General features: G+C 39.4%; 2 protein-coding genes across 3 annotated transcripts in view; both read left to right on the forward strand.

Annotated features, from left to right (window-relative positions):
* The window catches only part of EFCAB5 (EF-hand calcium binding domain 5), a 33,333-nt gene extending 32,083 nt beyond the window's left edge, over positions 1 to 1,250 (forward strand). The window contains exon 20 of the mRNA XM_076354881.1: positions 918 to 1,250. Coding sequence (XP_076210996.1) covers positions 918 to 1,057 — 140 coding nt within the window. The 3' untranslated portion in view covers positions 1,058 to 1,250. The remainder of the gene's footprint in view (positions 1 to 917) is intronic.
* Positions 1,251 to 2,144: 894 nt separating this feature from the next.
* NSRP1 (nuclear speckle splicing regulatory protein 1) lies at positions 2,145 to 20,531 on the forward strand. Of its 2 annotated transcripts, XM_076354965.1 has the most exons (7): positions 2,145 to 2,200; positions 3,432 to 3,519; positions 13,143 to 13,199; positions 14,491 to 14,622; positions 15,582 to 15,789; positions 16,377 to 16,485; positions 18,847 to 20,531. In XM_076354965.1, exons 1-7 carry the CDS (start codon positions 2,181 to 2,183, stop codon positions 19,883 to 19,885), a joined length of 1,653 nt encoding a protein of 550 aa, XP_076211080.1. In that variant the 5' UTR covers positions 2,145 to 2,180; the 3' UTR covers positions 19,886 to 20,531. The 2 variants fall into 2 exon arrangements, with proteins under 2 accessions (XP_076211080.1, XP_076211081.1); XM_076354966.1 differs by lacking the exon at positions 3,432 to 3,519 and having other exon boundaries at positions 2,165 to 2,200.
* The last annotated feature ends 539 nt before the right edge of the window (positions 20,532 to 21,070 follow it).

Here is a 21,070-nt window from a genome sequence, read left to right on the forward strand (position 1 = left end):
CTGCAAGAGAAATGCCTGTTGTTCTTGCTGAGATCTCTCCCTTGATGATCTAATGCCAGACTGAGAGGCCTGTTAAAAATCAAACGTGGACAAGACTCGTTAATTTAGCCGGGGATATCTATCAACAGTACCCTGCCTACAGATGAACAGTGAACGCTTAATGCAGTCATAGTTCCTTTTCGTGTGTTCTCCTCAAAGACATTAAACTAATTCACTGGAGAGAATGAAGCAGGCCTAGAGCATCCAGTCTTCCTCCAGTTAGGGACGTAGACGTAACTAAAATACAGCTTTGGCAAACTGCTGGTATCCTGTTGGCTTCCCAGGATGGAACTTTATCTGAGAGAGTAGCGACAGATGAGTGGTGTGAATACAGGTATAACTCACAATTATAGGAATTCCTTTCAAATGAACAACAGTGTTTACACACAGTGTATGTTGGATAATGCCCGTATGTTCCATATACGTGTGCTGTAATATAGAACAGAGCACAAAAGAACCTACACTCTATCGACAGAGCAACCTTTAATGGTATGATTCTGTGGTGACCTTTAATAGCGTTTAGTAAAAGAGCTTTGAAGGATATTACTCTTAAATCAAATCTGAGCTTGGGAAAAAATCACTTTTCACTTTACATTTTTAATATCAAATGTTTAGCATTAAAATATAGCAGAGCACTTTGTACAACAGGGGACCTACCACAATACAAAAGAAATTATAATAAAAAGGCAGCACTCCTGTGCTTGACCATTCACTGTCACAATAATGCTGTGTGCTTTTCAAAGCATCACCATTTTCCAGGGTGGAATTACTGGACTCGGGGAAAGCTCCACTGATGGGATGATCCTCTCTGTTCGGTCTTGTAACACTGGTCACAGTTTTGACTTGGCTTTTGGAGTTACCCCTCTTCTTTGTTTCAGGTGTATCTAGAGCGGCGGTGTGGCAGCACGGCTCAGTTCCAGCCGAGTACCTGTACAACTGGGTACACACCTGCTTGTCACTAGCAGAGATCACAAGTAAAAAAGCTCCATCTTTAGCCCCTTTTGGCATCCAGTTCTAGTGTGCCTCCAGTTAAATCTCTAATTCCTCATCTAACCGTAGTGATTCTGGTATTTGACGTCTTTTGTTAGATGTCAAACTGTTGCTTTTTTATTTTTTATGCATAGCCACTAAGTATTTGTTAAGATGGTAGGAAGTCTGTTAGGGATTATTAAGAAAATAGCAATACAAACATTAAAAGAAACAATTTTGCTAGTATAGCTACTAAATTATAAAAGCTTGATTAAAGTTTTGTGGGTTTTTTTTTAATTAATTCTGACGGGAAGAGGCAAGAGGAAGGAATGAGTTTATGACTACCAAGCCACAACGCTCGTAAATGATACAGCAAAAATTTTCAAGATTCAGTTTCCTTAAATTACTTTTTAGGAATAATTTTAAGTAAAGTTTCTTAATCAGCATTTTGTCAAATTCTTCTAAATGTGGTGCAGAAAAGCCCTACATTTTTAATATAGCAAAAAAAGCTTTCTTATTGGGATAAAGCTTGAGATTACAGCCAACTGCACTGTCTGCAGCAAGATTTCATCTTTCCAATAACGTTTCTTTTGGCAGAATCACTTTTTTAATAAAATTTTGGGAAATTAAACTCGCTCTTTCTTTCTTTAGTCGGCAACAAGCGACGTCTCCAGGTAGGTGATGACTGGCGGGGGCAGGGTGGCTTCTCACCCCCCCGCCGGGGGAGCGGCGGCCACCGGCTGCCGCGGGGGGGGCGCCTCAGGGGCCTTTCCCGCCTCAGGAGCCTTTCCCGCCGCCGGGCCCACGCGGGACCCCGAGCACGGGCGCGGGCACGGGCAGCAGCGGCCACTGCCGTAAGGAGCTGCCGGCGCCCTCGGCTCGGCTCGGCTCGGCTGGGCTCGGCTCTCTTCAGGGCGAGGCGGGCCGCCCGCAACCCTCCCTGTCCCTATCGGCACTTTCGCCACTCGCCAATGGGCCGTTAAAAAACTCGGCCCCCGCCTCCGGCCCCCGCCGCCCGCTCTCTGTTTCCCTTCTGGGGCGGGACCGCGGCGCGGGGCGGCTGGAGCCTCCGGGGCGGGCGGGGAAGGGGGCGTCCCGGCCGCGAGGAATCTGCGGCCGCAGAACGGCAGGCGGCTCTACCTGGCGGCGGTGACGGCAGCGGCCGGGACAAGATGGCGGCGTTGAGCAAGCAGTGAGTGACGGTGGAGCTGGGACTGCGGGGCCCCGCCGCGCCGCTGCCGGGCTCCTCGGGGCGGAGGGTCCGACCCAGCCCTGCTCCGCCGGGCAGCGGCCGGGGGGAGCTCGGGGCCGCCGCTGAGGGCGGACGCAGGCGGGGCCCTGTCTCGGGCCGGGGCGAGCTCTGACAGACATCCCCCCCCCAGCCCGGGCCGCAGGAGGGGGGGGGGGCTCGCTCGTCCCGGCCGGCGTATGTCTACCGTGTAGCCTTGCTGCGTTGGCCTGAATTTAAAACTGTGTTTATTAAAAAAACCAAAACAGTGGGAGGGCATTCGGAGGCTGCTTCTGTGTGGCCGGGGGGGAGTTTTCACTCTTAGGAAGTAGAATCCCCTCAGGATTCCCACACGACCCGCAGTGCAGCTGCCGCCTCCCGCCCCCCTGAGCACCGGCCTGCCGCCGCGGTTTGCTTCTCGGCTCCCCGCGGCGGGGTCGGAGGGAGCTGTTGGAGGGCGGGTTCAGAGCACACGGAAGCAAATAGTTCGTCACAATGATGACGTAGTACCTACGCATCGTGGAGTTCCCCAGCTGAACGCTACCCGCTGTGACGAACTATTTACTCGGTGATGGACTCGGGGAAAGGCAGGTGGGGGAGAAATTCCTGATTTAGTGATTGCTCATTACCAAAAACATAGTAAGTGTTTCTGAGCACAGAGATTGGCTGTGTCAGCAGAAGAGCTCTGTAGTGTAGTTAATCAATCTCTGCATGACATAAGCTGGCTGTTAATCTTGTCTTTTGCCGTAGCTGTATCTGTGCGTTGGTGGTTTACGCTGCTAGTGCAAAAGAGGTGAACTATCGCCCCAGCAAACATAGTTACAAAGTAGTGTCTAGTGTAGACTAAGACTAAATCTCTGGAGATTAAACAGTAGTAATTTCTTACTTCTCTGAGGAAGGAAAAAAAAATTACTTAGAGAACTCTGGACAAGAGGGATTTGTGGCCTAATTTAGGAAGATCATTGCATCCAGAAACTTTGCATGGAAAAAGACAGCAGTAGCTGTGGGAGAAGCTGGCAAGCGCGTGGCAAGGCTGAGCGCACTGCTGCAAACGCTGCTCAGATCTATACTTGTTACATTACGTTGATGCTGATCTTTTGTTTCTAAAATTGTGAATGGTAGACTTTTGTTTTGGAACATGCTATGTGTTTTGTTGTAAGTAATGTTAAAGGTAACTTTTATTTTTTTTCCTTAGATATGGGCTCATTATGCCAAAAAAATTGCCACAGAAAAATCTCGTTTCAAACAAACTCTCGGTGTTTGCAGATGACTCTGACGAAGAGGTCAGTTCAACAATTTTCTTCTGAAATTTGCCCCGTATTCTGCAAATTTTTTACAACCCTTAATGCCTGCATCAGGTTATGGCAGTGTCACTAAAATATGTGTCATCATTTTGGATTTGGGTGTGACATATGATCTGTGTTTTCTTTAGTGCAAGTTACATGGAAGTGATGACTTGATTGTTCATTACTTTCTGTCAGCTCTTCCAAAAGTTCATTACATGTGGCAACCTGTTTGCAAGAGTTAACGATATCTAGCTCGTAAAGAAATTTGTTGGCTATCACTGGTAAATATGTCTGTAAATAGAAAGACAATAGTAATCAACAGTCGTTCCTCAGATGCTAACTTTAAAGTGTAGTTGTTAAGTGTATTTTATCCTTTAGCTCATTCCACCCAAATTTGATATAACTGGTTTATGATGTTTGCAGTCGCTGTAAACAAAAGCAGAGCTGTACAAACCAAAAGTTCTAAAGCAAAAAAAAAAAAAGAAAGGCAAGTAATGAGAATTACTTGTAATTCTGGAAGTACTCGCAATACTTGTAATATTAGATTGAACAATACATAGCTTTTCTGTGATCACAGAATTTATTGATACTCTGTGATGTATGACTGTATTGCATGATTTTGATACTGTTGTTTTCTGTAGCCTCCTTTAATTTTTTTTAAGTATTACCTTCAAAATACTAGCTTTCTACCTTCCCCAGTAGAGGGTGCTGTACACTATAAAAATTACTACTTCTGGATGTACTGCTATGAGTATCAGGGGCATCCAAGAACTGGCGTGGTATATAGGCTGGTTTGGATACCTTACAGCAACCCAACTTCTAAAACAGAATTTTTGAAGGATTTAAAGCCAATAGCTTCATAATTTACAGGTAAAGAATAGAAACTCAGAGTTGCGGGGATGAACTCTCCACATGGATGGAGCTTTCTGGACGTAATGTTACAATTTACTGGGTTTTATTGATCTGGAATTACTTGTGATAAATTAATCATAATGTCATTATGTGCCTATTTAACTTTTTTCCACAAAACCCAGAAAATGAACTTTACATATACCCATAGTCTAGAATTTTAACGTTTAAGAAGTTGAAATTTAGAATCAGTTGAAATTTAGAAACAGAACATGTGTTATAAAAATGTTCTTACTGCTCTAGAGCTTCAGTCCATGCTCGCTCTTTTGTGTGGTTGAAAACAATAATGCTAATAAAGCGTCAAATAATCTGTCAGTTTCTGACTCCTATTATCAAAACTTTTTTTTTAAATGGTCTTTTAATGAACTAGCAGTTGTTATTTTTATGTCACAGAAAGCCTGAATCTAGCAATTCACAACCTCTGTGTGCCTGGTTTCATTACAGAATCCAGAATGCTGCTGTTGATGGTGCCTGAGCTCCCTTTATACAGGGCATGAAAGGGCTGAGGGCCTTCCTAGTAACGTCCACTCAACCCTCAACATGAAACTGCCTCAGTGCAGTTTATAGGACTTAGAGGAAAGAGAGAGGACAGGAACATGTCTTAAATCCCATCTCTTTCCTCACTTAGCTGCTGTCCTCAGCACGCTCAGGAGGTGCGTCCCTCCACTTGAGCTCATAGCTGGCATCATGGCTCTGAAGAGAGGCTTTCCTTTAAATATAGCTAATGGAGATGACAGCGGCTCCGCTGTCCTCAGTGGCAGGAGCACTTTCCCTGTCAGTTTGGCGTTTGGTGTCTTTCTCTACATTAACGGACTGACCCCATATTTTCCAGATCCCAAGAATGAGCTTGAATTAATCTATTGTCATTAAACATTACATGGTAGGACTGGGAACCTTCCTGAGTATGGGGCTATCTTGTGTTTTTTCACTTCATATTTTCTTTTAATACCTAAACATTAAAGCAAAATAATGAATGCTAATAATTCTAATAATAACAATGTACGATGCTGTCTACTAATTTTTAGCTTAACAGATCAAGTATCCTCCCTTTCAGAAAGGCTGACATTCACTAGCAGTGTCTGCTATAAAGACTCTTAAAAGTTGTCATGCTCATCAGTATGGCACATACCCAGCAAAAAGTAATAATCTCATAACTGCCTTTATCAAAGAAGATCATTTTTAAAAAAAGCAAAATTACTTTATTAGTTCAATAATAATTTCAGAGCTTTTCAAGATAAGGAGCAGCATTTGGGAGGGGTTTCATTTCCTGTCTGCTACCTTATCAGTCAGAACTACATCTCAAATGTCTGGAGATTATGTATTTTTAACTGAACTCTAATAAAGTTTGTGCTGGGAAATCTGCACACCTGACTCGGTCTGTGATTATGTATTAGATACCAAACTTTTACTCCCTTTTTTTAAAATGTTACTATGCATATTTCATTAAGATTTTGCCTGTACCCTTGATGAAGGAATTTGAAAGGTTTTTTTGCTGTGGCTAAGTACATTAATGGATGTTAGTTGCTGATGAAGATGATCTTTGAATTACTTCATAAAAAACAGAACATCGGGGATGGAAATTTTCTTGAAATACAATGTTGACTGGGAAAAAGTAAACCAGGCGATTACAGTTTACTTCTAGCCAATATAGTTCTGAATTATTTGCCTTCATAATGAGGAGTTGTTGCTATCTTTAAAAACTGGGGGGAAGGTTGTTACCCCTAGGAAAGCCTGTTGTAGAGAGTAGATTACAGCAACAAACTATGATCTGTTAGAAATAAGTTTCCATCTGGCTTACTGTTATTTGTGATATATCCATTTTCTCAAAAAATATTATTCCCTTATTCATGCATTGCGTTTTCAGAGGTGGCCTGTCAGTATTCCTAGTGCACTGTTCCATGTTCTATTTTATCTTTGGAATTTAGTTCAAAATATCTCTGTGGTACAGCAGATAAAATTTCTGTTTCTTGATTGTATCAGAATTACCCAACATACATTCCTGTACCTTACCACCCTTTCAAAACTGATTTGTTGCTACAGGATGTAAAGTGTAGCTGAAGAAATAACTGTGCATAGACCACAGTAGGTGCTAAATTCAGGAGAGAGATCATGGAGTCAGTGTGGATAGTTCTGTGACTGTATCAGCTTGATTTGGTGTTTTTTTAGCGACCATCTAAAAGCTAAATCGAGTGTTTAAGCAGGCACGAAGGAAGAAGCTGAAAACAAGCAGAAAACTATATCCTGTTGTAGACTCAGATTTTTGCTTACAGATCCTTCCATTTACTTTGGAACTTTGCAAAGGATACATACAGTATGACTGAAAAAAAGATTGGCAAAGTAATGAGTATTGATGATCAGAGTTTATGCAACAGTTTTCATGCAAAATAAGACTGTGTAGTCTAAAGGGGCTCTTAGAAAAAAGATTACTGAGAAGAGGGAAGTGGAGAGGAGTAACTTGAGAGGATGTATGTAAAATCAAGAATGATTCAGAGAAAGTAAAGTGATTTTGCCATGTCTCATAATATGAGCAGTAGTGTATATTACAAAATTGCCAAGTAACTGGTTTAATCTAAACAAAAGGAAGTTTGGTTTTTTCCTCCACACAATGTATAGTTAAGTTGTGGAATTCATTGCCACAGGATATTGTGGCATGGCCAAAAATATGAATGGATTCAGAAATGGATTAGTCAAATTAAGGGATGCTCTTGGTGTCAAACAGTGGTCCCAGTGCATCCTCCAGTTCAGGAAGTCCCTAACCTCCTGGTTTCTGGAAGCTAGGAGGGAATGCTGAGGAAAGCTAATTCTGTATGTGACTTGCTTTTCATGTTCTTTCTCTTAGTCTTCTGCTAGTAGCCATGACTCATGTAGTGTATGAATTGAGATGAATCTGTTGCCTGACTTGATTCTGCGCCCCCCGGCCCCTTGAAGGCTTGAGTCTCATGTACATTTAGCGATCATCCATGTGCAGGCTGTAGTTGGATAATATAGGTCTCTACGAGGGCAGGCCTTAGTGATTCACTGCTAACTACATATACACGAGAGTGCAAGTAGCTCATTTTAAGATGTTTTGATACCGAAGTGTCATGAATCCAAAGATCTCACAGTCTGAGATTCCTTATCTGATGTGAGAAGAATGAAGTGAGCGGAGTCAGATCTCAGCCTTTCAGAGACGTAGCCACACAAGGCCACAAACCTGGGGCGAGATCCATAGAAACACATGCCGGTATCTACACTTGGGTTCACTTTGTGAACTGGCTGGCTGACTGTGCTTCTTTCACTTGCTGATCAAATAGAGCTCCAAATTATCCTGCTGTTGATGTTTGCTGCACATCCAGTTAAAACTAGATGGTTGTAGTGAGAGATTAAAATCAAACTCTGTATAATCTGCCGGACATCACTGAAGCATTTCGTTTCCCTTTAACATGCATTTCACTTTAAACAAAGGTAATTTATTTTACGTGTCTACTGCAAAGCAGCATGTAGAGAATTCAAAAGGGCAATGTTAAAGGACAAAGCCCCCTCGTGGGTCTTTCATAACAGGTTATATTAGAGCAGAAGCATCTTTTGGTTTTAAAAAAGGAATGGAGTGATGTCTTACATTGTCTATCAGTAAGTACCATGCCTGGGGTTTTGGTAGCAACCACAGATGCTTTTCCTTAGGAGGTGGGCTATGCAGCTAATATGAGATACTCTATTAATAATAGTTATTATGTCAGAATTTGTTGGTCTCGTACTTGTGGCAGTCAGTGGGGACAAACAAGCCAGGCATCTCATATATACTTTGAGAGCATCTATTAAAATAGTTGTGACATTTTTTACAAGACATTCTCGGCTTCAGATTTAAGGTTGTAACTTCCTAGAAACCAGGTGCAGTGCTGAAAATGATACTAGTCACAGACTACGACTTGTTTTCTGAGGCTGTGCTTAAATGGTGCTGCACCCTCTGCTGCAGAAATTATGCCATTTACAGCAGCAGTTTAGGAGGAATTACTTCTAAAAATCCAATGTCAGCAACTGGCTTTTTTTCCCCAAGAACAAACGAGACAAATGAGTAGCAACTCGGAAAGATAAATAGAGCCCAGGTATTCTTTAAACTAGGCATGTGCAGGTGAATCATTTGCTCTCCTCCTCTTGGTTTTCAAAAAAAAGCTTTATACAATTCACTGTCTGACATTTGCCCATAGTAAGTTTCTGAATACACTGGCCAATTTCAAGTGAATTCAACAAGACTAAACATCTCCAACTGCAGAACAAAGACCCCATTAATGCCCCGATGAGGAGAAGGACAAGATGATCTCAACCCTCCTCGGTTCTGTTCAGCTGGCCTGGAAGCTGAGGGCTGGCTGCCTAGTGTAGGTGAGACGGGAGGGAGCAGGAGATGCAGAGGGAAACCAAGGAACTGCAGCTGGGACCTGAGATGTGGGAAGACTGGGACATTGTGGTGGAAAGGCAGAGGAGACAAATTTGTAAGAAAACGAAATTTTAGTTGTCTTGTTTGTGGAATTGCCTTCTTAGGTATTTGCATTTGAACTTTGAATTGAGCTTTTTGTATAAAGCTGTAAATGGTTTGCGTGCTCTGTTCTGAGTTGAACATAGCTGAGACAAACCAAAACCACTGGTCAGTAGTTTGAATGTCCGTTGTTCTTTGGTTGTGTAGGAGCAATGTAAAGAAGACACGTTAAGAAGTAACGTGCAAGGGGTACTTGCTTGCAGGATAAAAATAAGGAGGTAGCTTAAGCACTTAAGAACCTGAAAGAAGCTTGTAGATACCTGAAGAAGATAAGAAATGGGAGAGAACAATGAGAAATGTTAGTAGATTGGGGTAATTTCTTTCATTACTCTCTTTTTTTTTCTTTTTTTTTTTAACCTTTTCAGTTGTGTACAAGCTATCTTCCATGGTCTTGTAGGAGCAGTAGTCTGGAGAGTCTCATTTGTAAGAGAGTTTCTTACAAATCAAGAGTTTCTTGATTTGCATGGATTCTATGTCACTTCACAGGGTAGGGTTAAAACATTTTCTCCTTCCAGAAAATATTAAACTGTAAGCTTTGTGCTTCAGAAGAATAGCTTGACTGCAGGGAAAGAAGTATGAGACAGATTGCTGAGCTTATAGGGCCTTTAATAAATGGGCAGTTGATAAGTAAAAACAATACAAAAGAACGGGAAGTTCTCATCTATCAGAGCTCATAGCACAACAGGAAATTGTCAACCATAAACCATTAGGGAAGGTGTTTGTTTTTTGTAAACTTACTGCCACTCTAGACAAACAAATCGCAGGTGGACTTCTTTACAATTACATGTACAATCATGAGGATTATATATTACAGTTGTGTTTATGTAATCTTTGTAGATCACGTTTATTTCATGTAGGCAGACAAGGACAACATTCTAAGCAGTGTTTCAAATATTTTGCATGGAATAAAGCTTACTCTGTAAATATAACTGCAGAATCTGTTTTGTCTTTTACTGAGCCCCTGCTTTCTGGCATAATGCGGGGGAGATTCCTTACTGTTTAGGTACCTTTCTGTAAAATCAATGTAAGAGTGTCTGGTAAAGGAATCCTTCAGTGATGACCCTTAATATGTCAAGCAGAGCCGGGAGGAAGTGTAGGTCTTCTGTATAATGCTGGTGTGTGTTCCACTGTCAATTTAAAATATTTGTTTATATTAAGAAATTTATACTGACTCATTTATAGCATTTTATTAGAAGAAAGCATATGACATAAAAATCAAGTACAGTATTTTAAATATTTCTCAACATCAACTCGTCAATCCTGAAAGCCAGAGGTAAATACTAGATGAATGAAGCCAGGATTCTTGTAGTTTGTTTTAAACTAAATAATCCACTATCTACTTCCCCCAGTCAACCAGCCAACCAGCTACATAAATAAATACGAGACTATATCCAATTCTAGTCCGAATAACCAGCAAGCTGCAGTATACAGGGTGTAGTCCCTGATACCACAGTGGACTCTGTGAGTATGTTGCTAACGTCTGCCAAGCTCAGCTTCCTAAAGCCTGAAGCGTGGTCTGCTTCCTTACGTGGTTATCTGCAGCTGGGTAAGAGAGGGAGGCTGCTTTCTAGTGATGAGCATAACTGAATCAGCGCTGGGTTTCTCTTCCATGGAAGTGCATGTGACACTTTCCCTTTATTACTGTAGTTTAACCACGAGGTTTTAACATTTTGAAAGCAGAGATGCATTTTATCTAAGTCTGCACGTAGCAATTAAAGCACCAGAAGAAGTTGGAATATGGGCCCTTTGAAGTTCCCATTTTTACTTGTCTGTAAGTCCCTCACTTGGAGTGGGCTAGGAAGGAATATTTTGAATATTCTGTCTCTCAGGTTTTTCTGATTGTAGTATTACTTATGAAAGTAAGTACTAGCATGTTTATGGGAAGTGAGCAAAGGTCTAGAGTATCTAGAATTCAGTGGATGCTATTTTGTGGTACCGTACGTACTTCTCCAAATATTGACAGTGTTGCTCTAGCACCTTCTCTTGCTGAGTTTAGAATTACTTGGTACTCCTGTGAGATATCTACCTTTCTGGCTTTTTTTCTGCAAAAAAGCTACACAGACCCTTGTAAGTCTTTTTATTATTTATGGTTTGCACAGCAGAAAAAAATCCTTTAGAGGTGATCACTGTGTATACATGTTAGTTAGTCCCATACGACTTGTGAACTCACTAACAATCTTAACCATCCTTGGTGGGCGGCAGAGGGCCCAAAGATACTGCGTTCCTGTGGTCTTCATGAAAATTGGCAGCTGGGTAAAGGGGCAGACATGGATGAGAATTTGTGATTTTAATCTTTCCCAGTGTTGAGGAGGAACCGTTGACTGACTGCTCAGCACAGGCCTGCCTTCTGGTCACACACGGTGTTGCCCACCTGCCAAATCAAGCAGGCAGGGTGTCTGAGGAGGTGATAGGGAAAAATAAAGAGACAGAGGGCACAGTCTCACATATAATGAAACTCCATTAATTCTGCTGCTCGTGGCACAACTTGTTCCCTGCTTCTGAAATTAACCAGTGAAAAATACTTGGACTGTTTATAGTCTGTCATGTAGAAAATTGTGGAAAAGCACTTGTTTTTTTTCCTTGTTGACACATCTGTTAAAATTTTAATAGCATAATAAGGAGGGGTCATGACACATTATTTTATTTTAAACATCAAATGAAATCAAAAGCCTTCTTGTTCAGGGGATCTGTTTGAATTTACATGGTGCTAATTTTGTTTGATTTCAGAATATCCTAGTCCCTGCTGCCAAGCTCCCTGCTAGTTGGTTTCCGTTTTTTAATTTTATTAAGAGCTGATTACACAATCTCTTTGTCTTTTTAAAACGTGATACAGAGCACATATTAATCAAAGCTGCAAAACTTGGGAAGCTGCCAAAATGCAAGAGGATTTTTCCTTCCTATTTCTGCTTTTTAAGATTAAGAGATATTTAATTACATAAACAAGGATATGAGTCTTGTCATGTATAGTGAATCTGTTTAATAAACAGTATTATCTATTGGTTGAGAAAAAATAGATATGCAGTTTAGTTCAACACTAATTAAAAGAAAACTAAATAAAATACAAAGTTTGTTTGTTTTAAAAGACGGCATGATTAAAAACGTTTTCACTAGTGGATATTTTTTTTTCTTAGGGAAGATTAGTATTGCTATTTTCTAGCATATTAATCTTGAAAAATTAAACACTAATGTTTGAAGTACATGATGTTCAAATCAGCAGTATTCTTACTTTTAAAAATACGGAACTAATGATACAGATCAGAACTGAAATAAGCGCCAAATCCTTTCAGATACTTGTTTTTTACTATGAATACAGTTTTTTCATGTGATTGTCAGTAAGAATGTCTGCTCATGACTGCTACATCTGTGATGACATTTACATGTTGGAAGAAGAGTATGTATATTCTGAATAGCACCTATCCATTTCACAGACTGTTAGAAATATAATTTAAAAAATCATTGAGAATATTTATCCTTCTTTATGCACAAACATGTAATTCCCAAGAACATTAAAATGTTTTTGATACATCAATTGGTAGGAGGGTATAATTCCAATTTCTGTTGATTTGGGGGGGTTTCTGTGTTTTCCTTTTTTTTTTCTTTTTTTTTAAATGGCAAAACCTGAAAGAATTGTCGTGTTTGTGAGTGAGTAGATGTATTACAAGCGTCCTTCTCTTAGCAATTTGTTTCAGTACTGGCTTTAGCTGTCCTTTGCTAGATGTTGTGCCTGCTGATGTGCTAGCTTCTTGCACCAACAGACTAACCCATGCTGTAGTGGAGGGGTATGTCTTTTCTACCAGTTTTTTGACAATGGTTGGAGGAAGGCACAGTTTTCACAGACCTCCTATGTCTCTGCATATTTCTTGGGCAGAGATTGCTTGTTTTGTGAAATGGCATGAAATTTTATGCAGCTTTTGAGGTACACGTCGTTGAAATAGTGTTCTTAAACTCATCACCATTTTCATTAAGAATATATATACATACATATGTTGAGGGACTGCAATACTTTGCTCATGGAAAAGGCTGATTCATTGTATGCTTGTGAATGAACTTTTAGTTTTTCTTGCTTACAGAAAAATACTATTGAAGTGAGAGACTGACTTACATAATGGGACTATTATATAGTTGTTAATTAGAATGGAAGAAAAATAATATGAGCTGTGTCAACATAATTAATTTTATTTCTGCAATGTTTCCTTCTTAGCCATCTGTTGGTGAAAGTCTTCAGAAAGAAGCATTGAAAAAACAAGCAATGAAACAGGTAAGATGCAGTGGGAACTCTTCATGCCCATGGCAGATGAGGAAATTGCTGCGTCCGTTCTCTTTTATTAAATAATTGCAGAAACATAATTGTGCAACTTCAGAATTACCCTTTAAAAAAATTCCACGTAATTTTATGATTTTGTACATTGCTCTTTGCAGCACAAGACCTTCAAAACGTGACTTGACATTCTCAGAGTCTTTCCTCTAGCAAAGATTTTGTTTCACTTTTCTGGGCAAGATTGTTCTTTTTGAAATTCTTCTGGCTGTGATCAGAGTAGCTGAAAATCTGCCCAATGAAAGCTGCATGAGTGAGATTTAACACAGAGCTGGTCATAACTTAAAACGCAATAAAATTTCTGTTTACTCAATGCAAGCACTTAAATACACAAGATGTTGACGTTTGTTTTGTGGCATTGAATGCATTGATGTTTTTAGAATTTCTCAAACAGTTTGTTTCATTTGTAGAATGTAATGTTACAAAGTAGTGGGGTTTTAAATAATTAAATATATACCAACAGTGAGCCTTTTACTGTAATCAAGGAATAAATTGTACAGAGGAAACACGAATTTTACATTTAAAAAAGTTCCAGACTGATAGAAGACATAGAAGAAGAAAATATTTATGCATCATACATTTAACACATTGCTGTTTTTTGATGAAGCAGCATGTGCTTGAGAGAAACTTGTATGGTTGCCGTTGAGCATTCCCCTTCTGTTGTCAGGAGATCTGATCGAAGGGCTCCCCTAGCAGTTACCTTTTTCTGATAGGGCTTTTAAAAACTGAACGGTTTCACAGTTCTTACTTCCAACGTGACTGTACAAACAGAAGATAGAACTGTGAAATATGGAATCATATCCTGAATTATACTGGTACATATTTATTATTTGGAGCTTTGGGGAAGGGGGATAAACTATAGATGAAAACAGACAGTAAAATTTATTGAAATGTTGTTTACTGTTTCTTAAAAAAATGAATTACGTTATTTGATGGAACAGTGCTCATTAAGAAGTTTCCAGTATTGTTTTGACTGTTGTGCTTTGTTTCCTATATTTCCTATAACTGCAAATACTGGTGATGATTTGGTTGTTCGTCTTCTCAATCCTGGTAAACAGTTCAAGAACTTCGTAGATCAGACTGTTTTTAATTTACATTCAATGTTCTAATGGATAGGTTTATACTATAGATCTGTTTAAATTACAATATAGGAATAAAATGTTTGAAAATAGTAAAAATTTCATGCTTAATTTTCTGGTATCTTTTCTTCTCCTCCCCCCTTTTTTTCTTTTAGACTAAATTGGAGATTCAGAAGGCTTTGGAGGAGGATGCTACAGTGTACGAATATGACAGCATTTATGATGAAATGCAGCAAAAGAAGAAAGAAAGTAATGCCAGAGTGTTATCTGGAAAAGATGACAAAAAGGTCGATACCTGAAAATGTATGCTGTCTGTCTTATCTCTGTATGCTTGGAATAACTATGATTGATTAACTTTTAAGCTTTGCCAAATGCATTTTCTCATGGGGCACACAAGTATTGTGCTCAAATTCTGTTACATAAGGTAGTAATTTGCAAGAATTTTGGCAAAACTGTTAGTTCATCAGATACTTCAGAGTCCAGATCCAGTGATATTCTGGAGGGCAGCAGACTACAAGTTTCCCACCCAATTTATGATGTACATACAGCATATCTCTCTGTGTATTTCTGAAGGGAATGTTACAATGGGATAATAGGATTAGAGGCAGTGGGCCCTGCAACAATACTACTTCTGATAATAAAGACTCTTTGATTATTAAGCCAATGAACGTAAATCGTCCCTCCTCACTGACTAGTGTGCTTACTGGAGAACTGTCAGAAGACTAAAGTGATTAACTTTCCTTGGTGAAATGTGAGCCGATTTCCACAGCCCTATGCCTTGTTTCAAAGCATTGCTGAATTATCCTGACAAGTGATATTTTCATTGTTAGTTATTCTATCTCATTTGAAAGCTCTTGTCAGGTTACGTGGGTATAAAAGGAAGCTTCCCACTCCTTTACAGCAATAGAAAGGCAAGACTATTACAAGACAGAAGACAGAGGGGTGAGAAATCAAAAAACATTTAATTTCACTCAGAGTAAAAATCATCCTAGTCAAAGATGGGCTGAATGTTTTGATTGAATACAGCAACGTCTTTTGTTACTGGGAAGCACGCCATGTTAGTGATCTAAAAGGGAATGAGTTTATTTCAGATAGCTATCAAACAGTGTGAGAATATGTTAGACTAGCTTCTGTCAATTTTCTTCCATTACCAACTTTCTTCAACATCTCCATCAATCCCAGTTTATGTTTTCTCAGCCACCTCAATTGCCTCTCAGCATGATACTTTTTTCCCCTCCTATTTTAGCCCAGATACATCCAAAATATCCTCAAAGCAGCTGAGATTAGAAAGAAGGAGCAAGAAAAAAGAATGGAAAGAAAAATTCAGAAAGAGCGTGAAATGGAAGGAGGAGAGTTTGCTCACAAAGAGGCTTTTGTGACTTCAGCCTATAAGAAGAAGCTGCAAGAAAGGGCTGAGGAGGAGGAAAGAGAAAGAAGAGAGGCAGCTCTCGAGGGTGAGATTCACACTGAAGTAATTCCCCTTAAAAAGAAGTATGGCCTTGTACATGATTTACAACGTTGTCATCTGGTTGTTTCTCTGTGAGGCTTGAGATAATTAAAATCAAAAAGGACCAGATAGCAGATACTGAATCAGATCCCACTTTGTTGTTTTCCTTTGTACACGTTACTAAAGGAACAGAGGAAGCTCCTCTGTGTGTCAGTACTATTTGGGTTGCTACGTTTAATTTTTGAGGAAGGGTCAGTTGTTGAAGGAAGACTTGTAAGCCTGGGGTACAATGATGCTTACGCTCCTTACTTCAGACATTCTGAACAGTGTCCCAGGAATAGGTGTAAAGATTACGATATAGGATCATAAGATAAATCAGGTTGGAGTGGACTTCTGAAGGTCATCTATTCCAGCCTTTTGCTCAAAGCATGGTCTGCTATGAGGTCAAATCAGGTTGTTCTGAGCATTTTCCACTCTGGGCTTGAAAACTTCCAGGATGGAGTTTGCAGTCTTGGTGGTGTTTTTACCGATTGTGAGTTGTGTCTCATGAGTATTTGTGGCGCAGTAAATCCAACCTTACTTTCTTTCTCTTAGCATACCTGGATGTGACCAAACAGAAGGATCTCAGTGGATTTTACAGACATCTTTTAAACCAGAGGGTGGGGGAAGAAGAGATGCCTAAATGCAGCTTCCGTGAAGCCAGGTAGGATGCAATTCCAGAAGGCTTTCAGGTATAAACCAGCTTCTGGCTGTTTGTGATTCCAGACTCACTGGAACACTGTAAGAGTTAGGCAGAGAATATTAAAACACCAGTAGGGTAAGCTGATTCCTTTATACATCTGATTAACTGAATTATTTGGAAAATGCCTGATGTTTGTCTACAAGACAGAAACAAGCAGGACAGGGATGCCGTTTAAAAAGTATCAAGAGGACAGTTGTACTTGTAATACTGCTTGGTATTATTGTAACCTAATATATGGCAATCTGTATTAAGTTACATATTTTGAATCACGAGGGAGACAAAGGGTAAAATAATGGGCATAGAGGTAAGTCATAGGAAATGATGTTGTGATAAGAATTTCCTGAAAAGAATGTGGGTCTCTAACTTTGTACTTACTCCACATTTACAGGTTCATAAAAAATAAATTAATTGAGTGTTGATGCTGTGGTAAAAGGAAATTAATCAAATATATAGGAAATCTAGTGGGAATATTTTAAAATCTTAATATATGCACACTCCAAAGCAAAGTACTGAGATGAGGCTGAATTATTTATGTAGTTCAGATGGTGAAATTCTGCCCTGTGGATAAATATGGTGAAGGGGCTATGTTTCTTATATGCAACAGCTGATCAATTAATTCAGGTTAAAGCTCACTTGAGATAGGCTTTAAACCTGGCTGTCACTAGTTAAATGCTTGCCATCACAAAGAAAATGCAGCTTTCATCAATAGATCTTCTAGATCTGAGATTGGATTATTAGAAAGTAAATTCTTAGCTTAAATGAAGAATGTGATTGCAGTGAAGTTACTCAGCTAGCTGAAATAAGGGAATTCTCAATTACATCTTTAGTATAAAGATATGCCATCTTATTGGAAATAAATAGGGAAAAGCAGCGTAACAGAAATAGGAAGTAAGAATTACTGACTGGAAGAAAAGCAGAACGGCTTCCTGAATTTAAGCAGAAAATGGGAAATTTGAGGCCACAGTTTTGTCATTTGAGACTTAAAGTATTAGTATACCTATGTGTTTGGAAAAACATCCTGTCTCAGGCTTTCACCAAAGAGGAATACCTGTGTGGTTTCAGTGGTGCTACTGAGGTGGTTAAATGAATTTTGCATTTTATAGTTTCTTCTTTTTATTGATGAAATCTTAAGTTATTCACTTGCATCTCTTTATAAAAACAGTAGCAGTAGTGGTCAGTCCACTTGGTTGTCCATTTGCTTTAATAGTTCTTCTTTCAGAGCGTCTTCAGGAAGATGTAGTTTTGTACTGTGTAGAGATCATTTAAAATGATGGTTTCTTAATCTTGCAAATTAAGGAAATGTTCCTTTTCTGAGTTTTATATAAAATTAATTCAGGAGAAAACAAGTAGTACTGTAGATGGTGCTCCCAGCAAGGCTTTCAAATAAGCTCAGGTGTATGTTTTAATTTTATTCTTTCTTATGGTGGTACAATAGGATACAGAGAGAAAACAGCTTGATTTTTAGATCTCAGAATTTGCATCACTTGTCCTTAAGTGATCCACTTTGACTTGTCATTTTAATTAATTGGATTACTAAATAAATTATCAAACTTTTCAGTGTAATTTTTAGTCATTGTTCATGGACTAACCATGCTTTCAAGCATGCATCAAATGTTCAATCTAACTAGATGGTGTGCTGATTCATAAGAATTTACCACAGACTGTTACTGTAGCTGTAGGATTAGAAAGCAGAGACATGTGGCTGGTGTGAGTAAACATATATTTCCTTATCAGTCAGAAAAGAATGACAAAGCATAACCTTTCTGCCTACTGCCCAAATTGGTCCTCTATGGGTCGGCTTTTTGTATTTAAGAATCTATGAACTGTTAAAAGATACTAATTTCTATCTAGCCATAAGACCGAGATCTTCAGAAATAGCAGACTAAAAAAATCTTCTACTACTACTAATGGAAGCTATGTTCCTACCTCTGTCAACAAAACATACAACCTGCTTCTTCCCTGGATAATTATTTGATGTGAATAGAGGAATAAACACATAGGAAAAAATGTGTAGCTTGCCAAAAAGCTTACACGAGAATACAAATCTATGTCTTTGTCCTTAGATGGAGGCTACAGATTCTTAACCATAGTCGTTCTTTTGGATAAATTAATCAGCTCGCATTCACCAATGAACCAGATACAGATACTTAATAGAAATCCTTTGCGCTGGATTCCTGGAACCTGAGCCACGGACAGATTTGCTTTCTTAGACTTTTCAGCAGCATCTTTTGCTTAAGTCCTGACCAGAAGTCAGTTTGTAGAAAAGTCTGAGATTTCAGGCTGTGTAATGTTGTTTTTTCTTTTTTAACATAAAAAATGTAGGATAAAGGAAGAAAAAGCTGACAGTTGTTATGATGAATCCAACCAAAGGAACAAGTGCCCATATGAAGGGCAAAGACTGAAGCCCTCTGATAAGGAAGAGAACAATCCAGACGCTGATACCGACTTAGGAACTGATAGTAGTGATGATGATAAGACACACAAAAATAGTAAAGTAAATTTGAAAAAGAAGAAAAGGAGAGAGAGCTCTGTGAGCAGTGAGGAGGAGGCTAAACGTCACAAGAGCCAGAGGCATTCCAGGTCACCAAGCTCATCCAGTGTAGAGGAAGAGCTGCGCACAAAAGCCCAAACAAACCATCTTACAAAGAGGGGAGAGAGCAGACCAAGCAGAAGGGGAAATGATGAACGGTACAGGGAAAAAGATTATGAGAGAAGTAGGACCCACGAAAAGGATCACCAAAGGGAAAAGGAAGAGCGACATAGATATGGAGATCACACTAATAAAGATAACTACAGAAGGAGGGAAGAGCAAGATGGTAAACAAAGGGGGAAGGAAAGAAAAGAGAGGGAGGGACATAGCAGAGAATGGAGGAAGGGAAAGGAGAGAGAAGAGAAGGGCTCAGAAAAGGAACGAGAGAAAGACAGACTAAGAAATGGTAAAGAAAGATATAACGACAGAGAGAAGGAGAGAGGAGAGAAATGCAGAGAAAAGGAAGATCACGTGAAGGAGAGGAGAGAGAAATATGGTCGTGATGAAAAGAAATACAGAGAGAGGAGGGAAGGTACTCCTACATCTTTAGAAAAAGGTGGAGAGACTGATCTGGAAAAAGAGAGAACGGGAAAAGAGAGAGAGGTGGATGAGAAGGGAAGATCCAGCTCTGGAATTTTGTCTGAGCAGAAACGTAAAGCTGGAGAAGGGGAGAAAGAGGAGAAAGAACAAGCACAGAAACCATCTGAGAGCATGAGCAAATTTGCCAAACGGAGCAATGAAGAGACAGTCATGTCAGCAAGGGACCGCTATTTAGCCAGGCAAATGGCACGTGTCAGTTCTAAATCTTATATTGAGAAGGAAGAAGATTAATGTCCTTGCGGTGGGCAAAAACACTTTGTCAGCCAAGAGGAAAAGCTACTGCTGCATGGACTCTTGTACAGAAGTAAAAGTGTATCCTAGCTATTTATTCCTGGCTTTCATTTAATAAATTGTGTGTGCCATAGTAGAAGAACAACTTTTGAAATGGATTACTGGATCACTTGGTACACACCCTGTACCACCCCTGGTACACACCCCTGTCTGTTTATACAGTTGAAATACTAAACGTGGCTGACTCTGTCCACCCTGGCCTTCAGTACCCTATCCTTGATACTTGAAGATTCTGGGACAGACCTCGGAGCGTTAAACAATGTGAGGTGAGAATACTTCCCCCTGGCATCCCCTGCACCTTCCACCAGCTGAAACAGTGAGCTCTGCTGAAACAAAGGTGTTCTCAGGCCTTAGCAGGAGTCGTTGTTGCCCACTGATACTCTCAAAAATGAGAAGCAGACCCGTAAAAGTGGGAAAAAAGCAAGAAAAACAGCCTGAATAATAACCTAGGAGATTTCTGTATGTAGTATGGCATTTTGTAAGCTAAATGCATATTGATACATGAATTTTGTATTTATGTGTGGGCTTTGGTTTTAGGAACCCGATGTACAGAAACACTTAAATAAAGTGTAAGATACATACTGGATCTAATGCGTGGGTCTTTTTTGATGCTTGTGTTATTTTACTGCATTTTTTTTGCGTGAAATAAGGTATATGAGTCTCTTTTCATGTATTACAGTAATATCTGCTTGTTCTGCTGGAGGTAATATTTTAGATTTGTCAATCTGTCCAAAGGTTCATAATCAAGACTAAAGTTATCTCCAAACTGTAACTTAGTAAGTAGGATATCTGACAGTGGTCATAGTTTTTAGAATACATTTTCAACACTTTCCATGATAGTTTCTTTCACTTTGTTTTGTGGTAAATTTTTCACTTTTATGCTACAGTAAGGTGAACTAATATAAAAAAAAGATTTTGAGATGGTGGTTTTCTAATATTTTGTTCATCAGACTTAGTAATTAGACAAAATGTGAGTAAAATTAAATGCCAAGCTTGCCAGTTTACAAAGACTTGAAATGGTATAAGTTTTATATGTAAGCTAATCAAGTAGCTAAGCGCTTACTCCAAGTGTGGATCAGTTTGGTTTTGCTGTTCTGTCTAGACAAATGTAATGTGCATTGGTTC

This window comes from Aptenodytes patagonicus, chromosome 17 (genome assembly GCF_965638725.1).
Source record: "Aptenodytes patagonicus chromosome 17, bAptPat1.pri.cur, whole genome shotgun sequence".
NCBI classification, from domain to species: domain Eukaryota; kingdom Metazoa; phylum Chordata; class Aves; order Sphenisciformes; family Spheniscidae; genus Aptenodytes; species Aptenodytes patagonicus.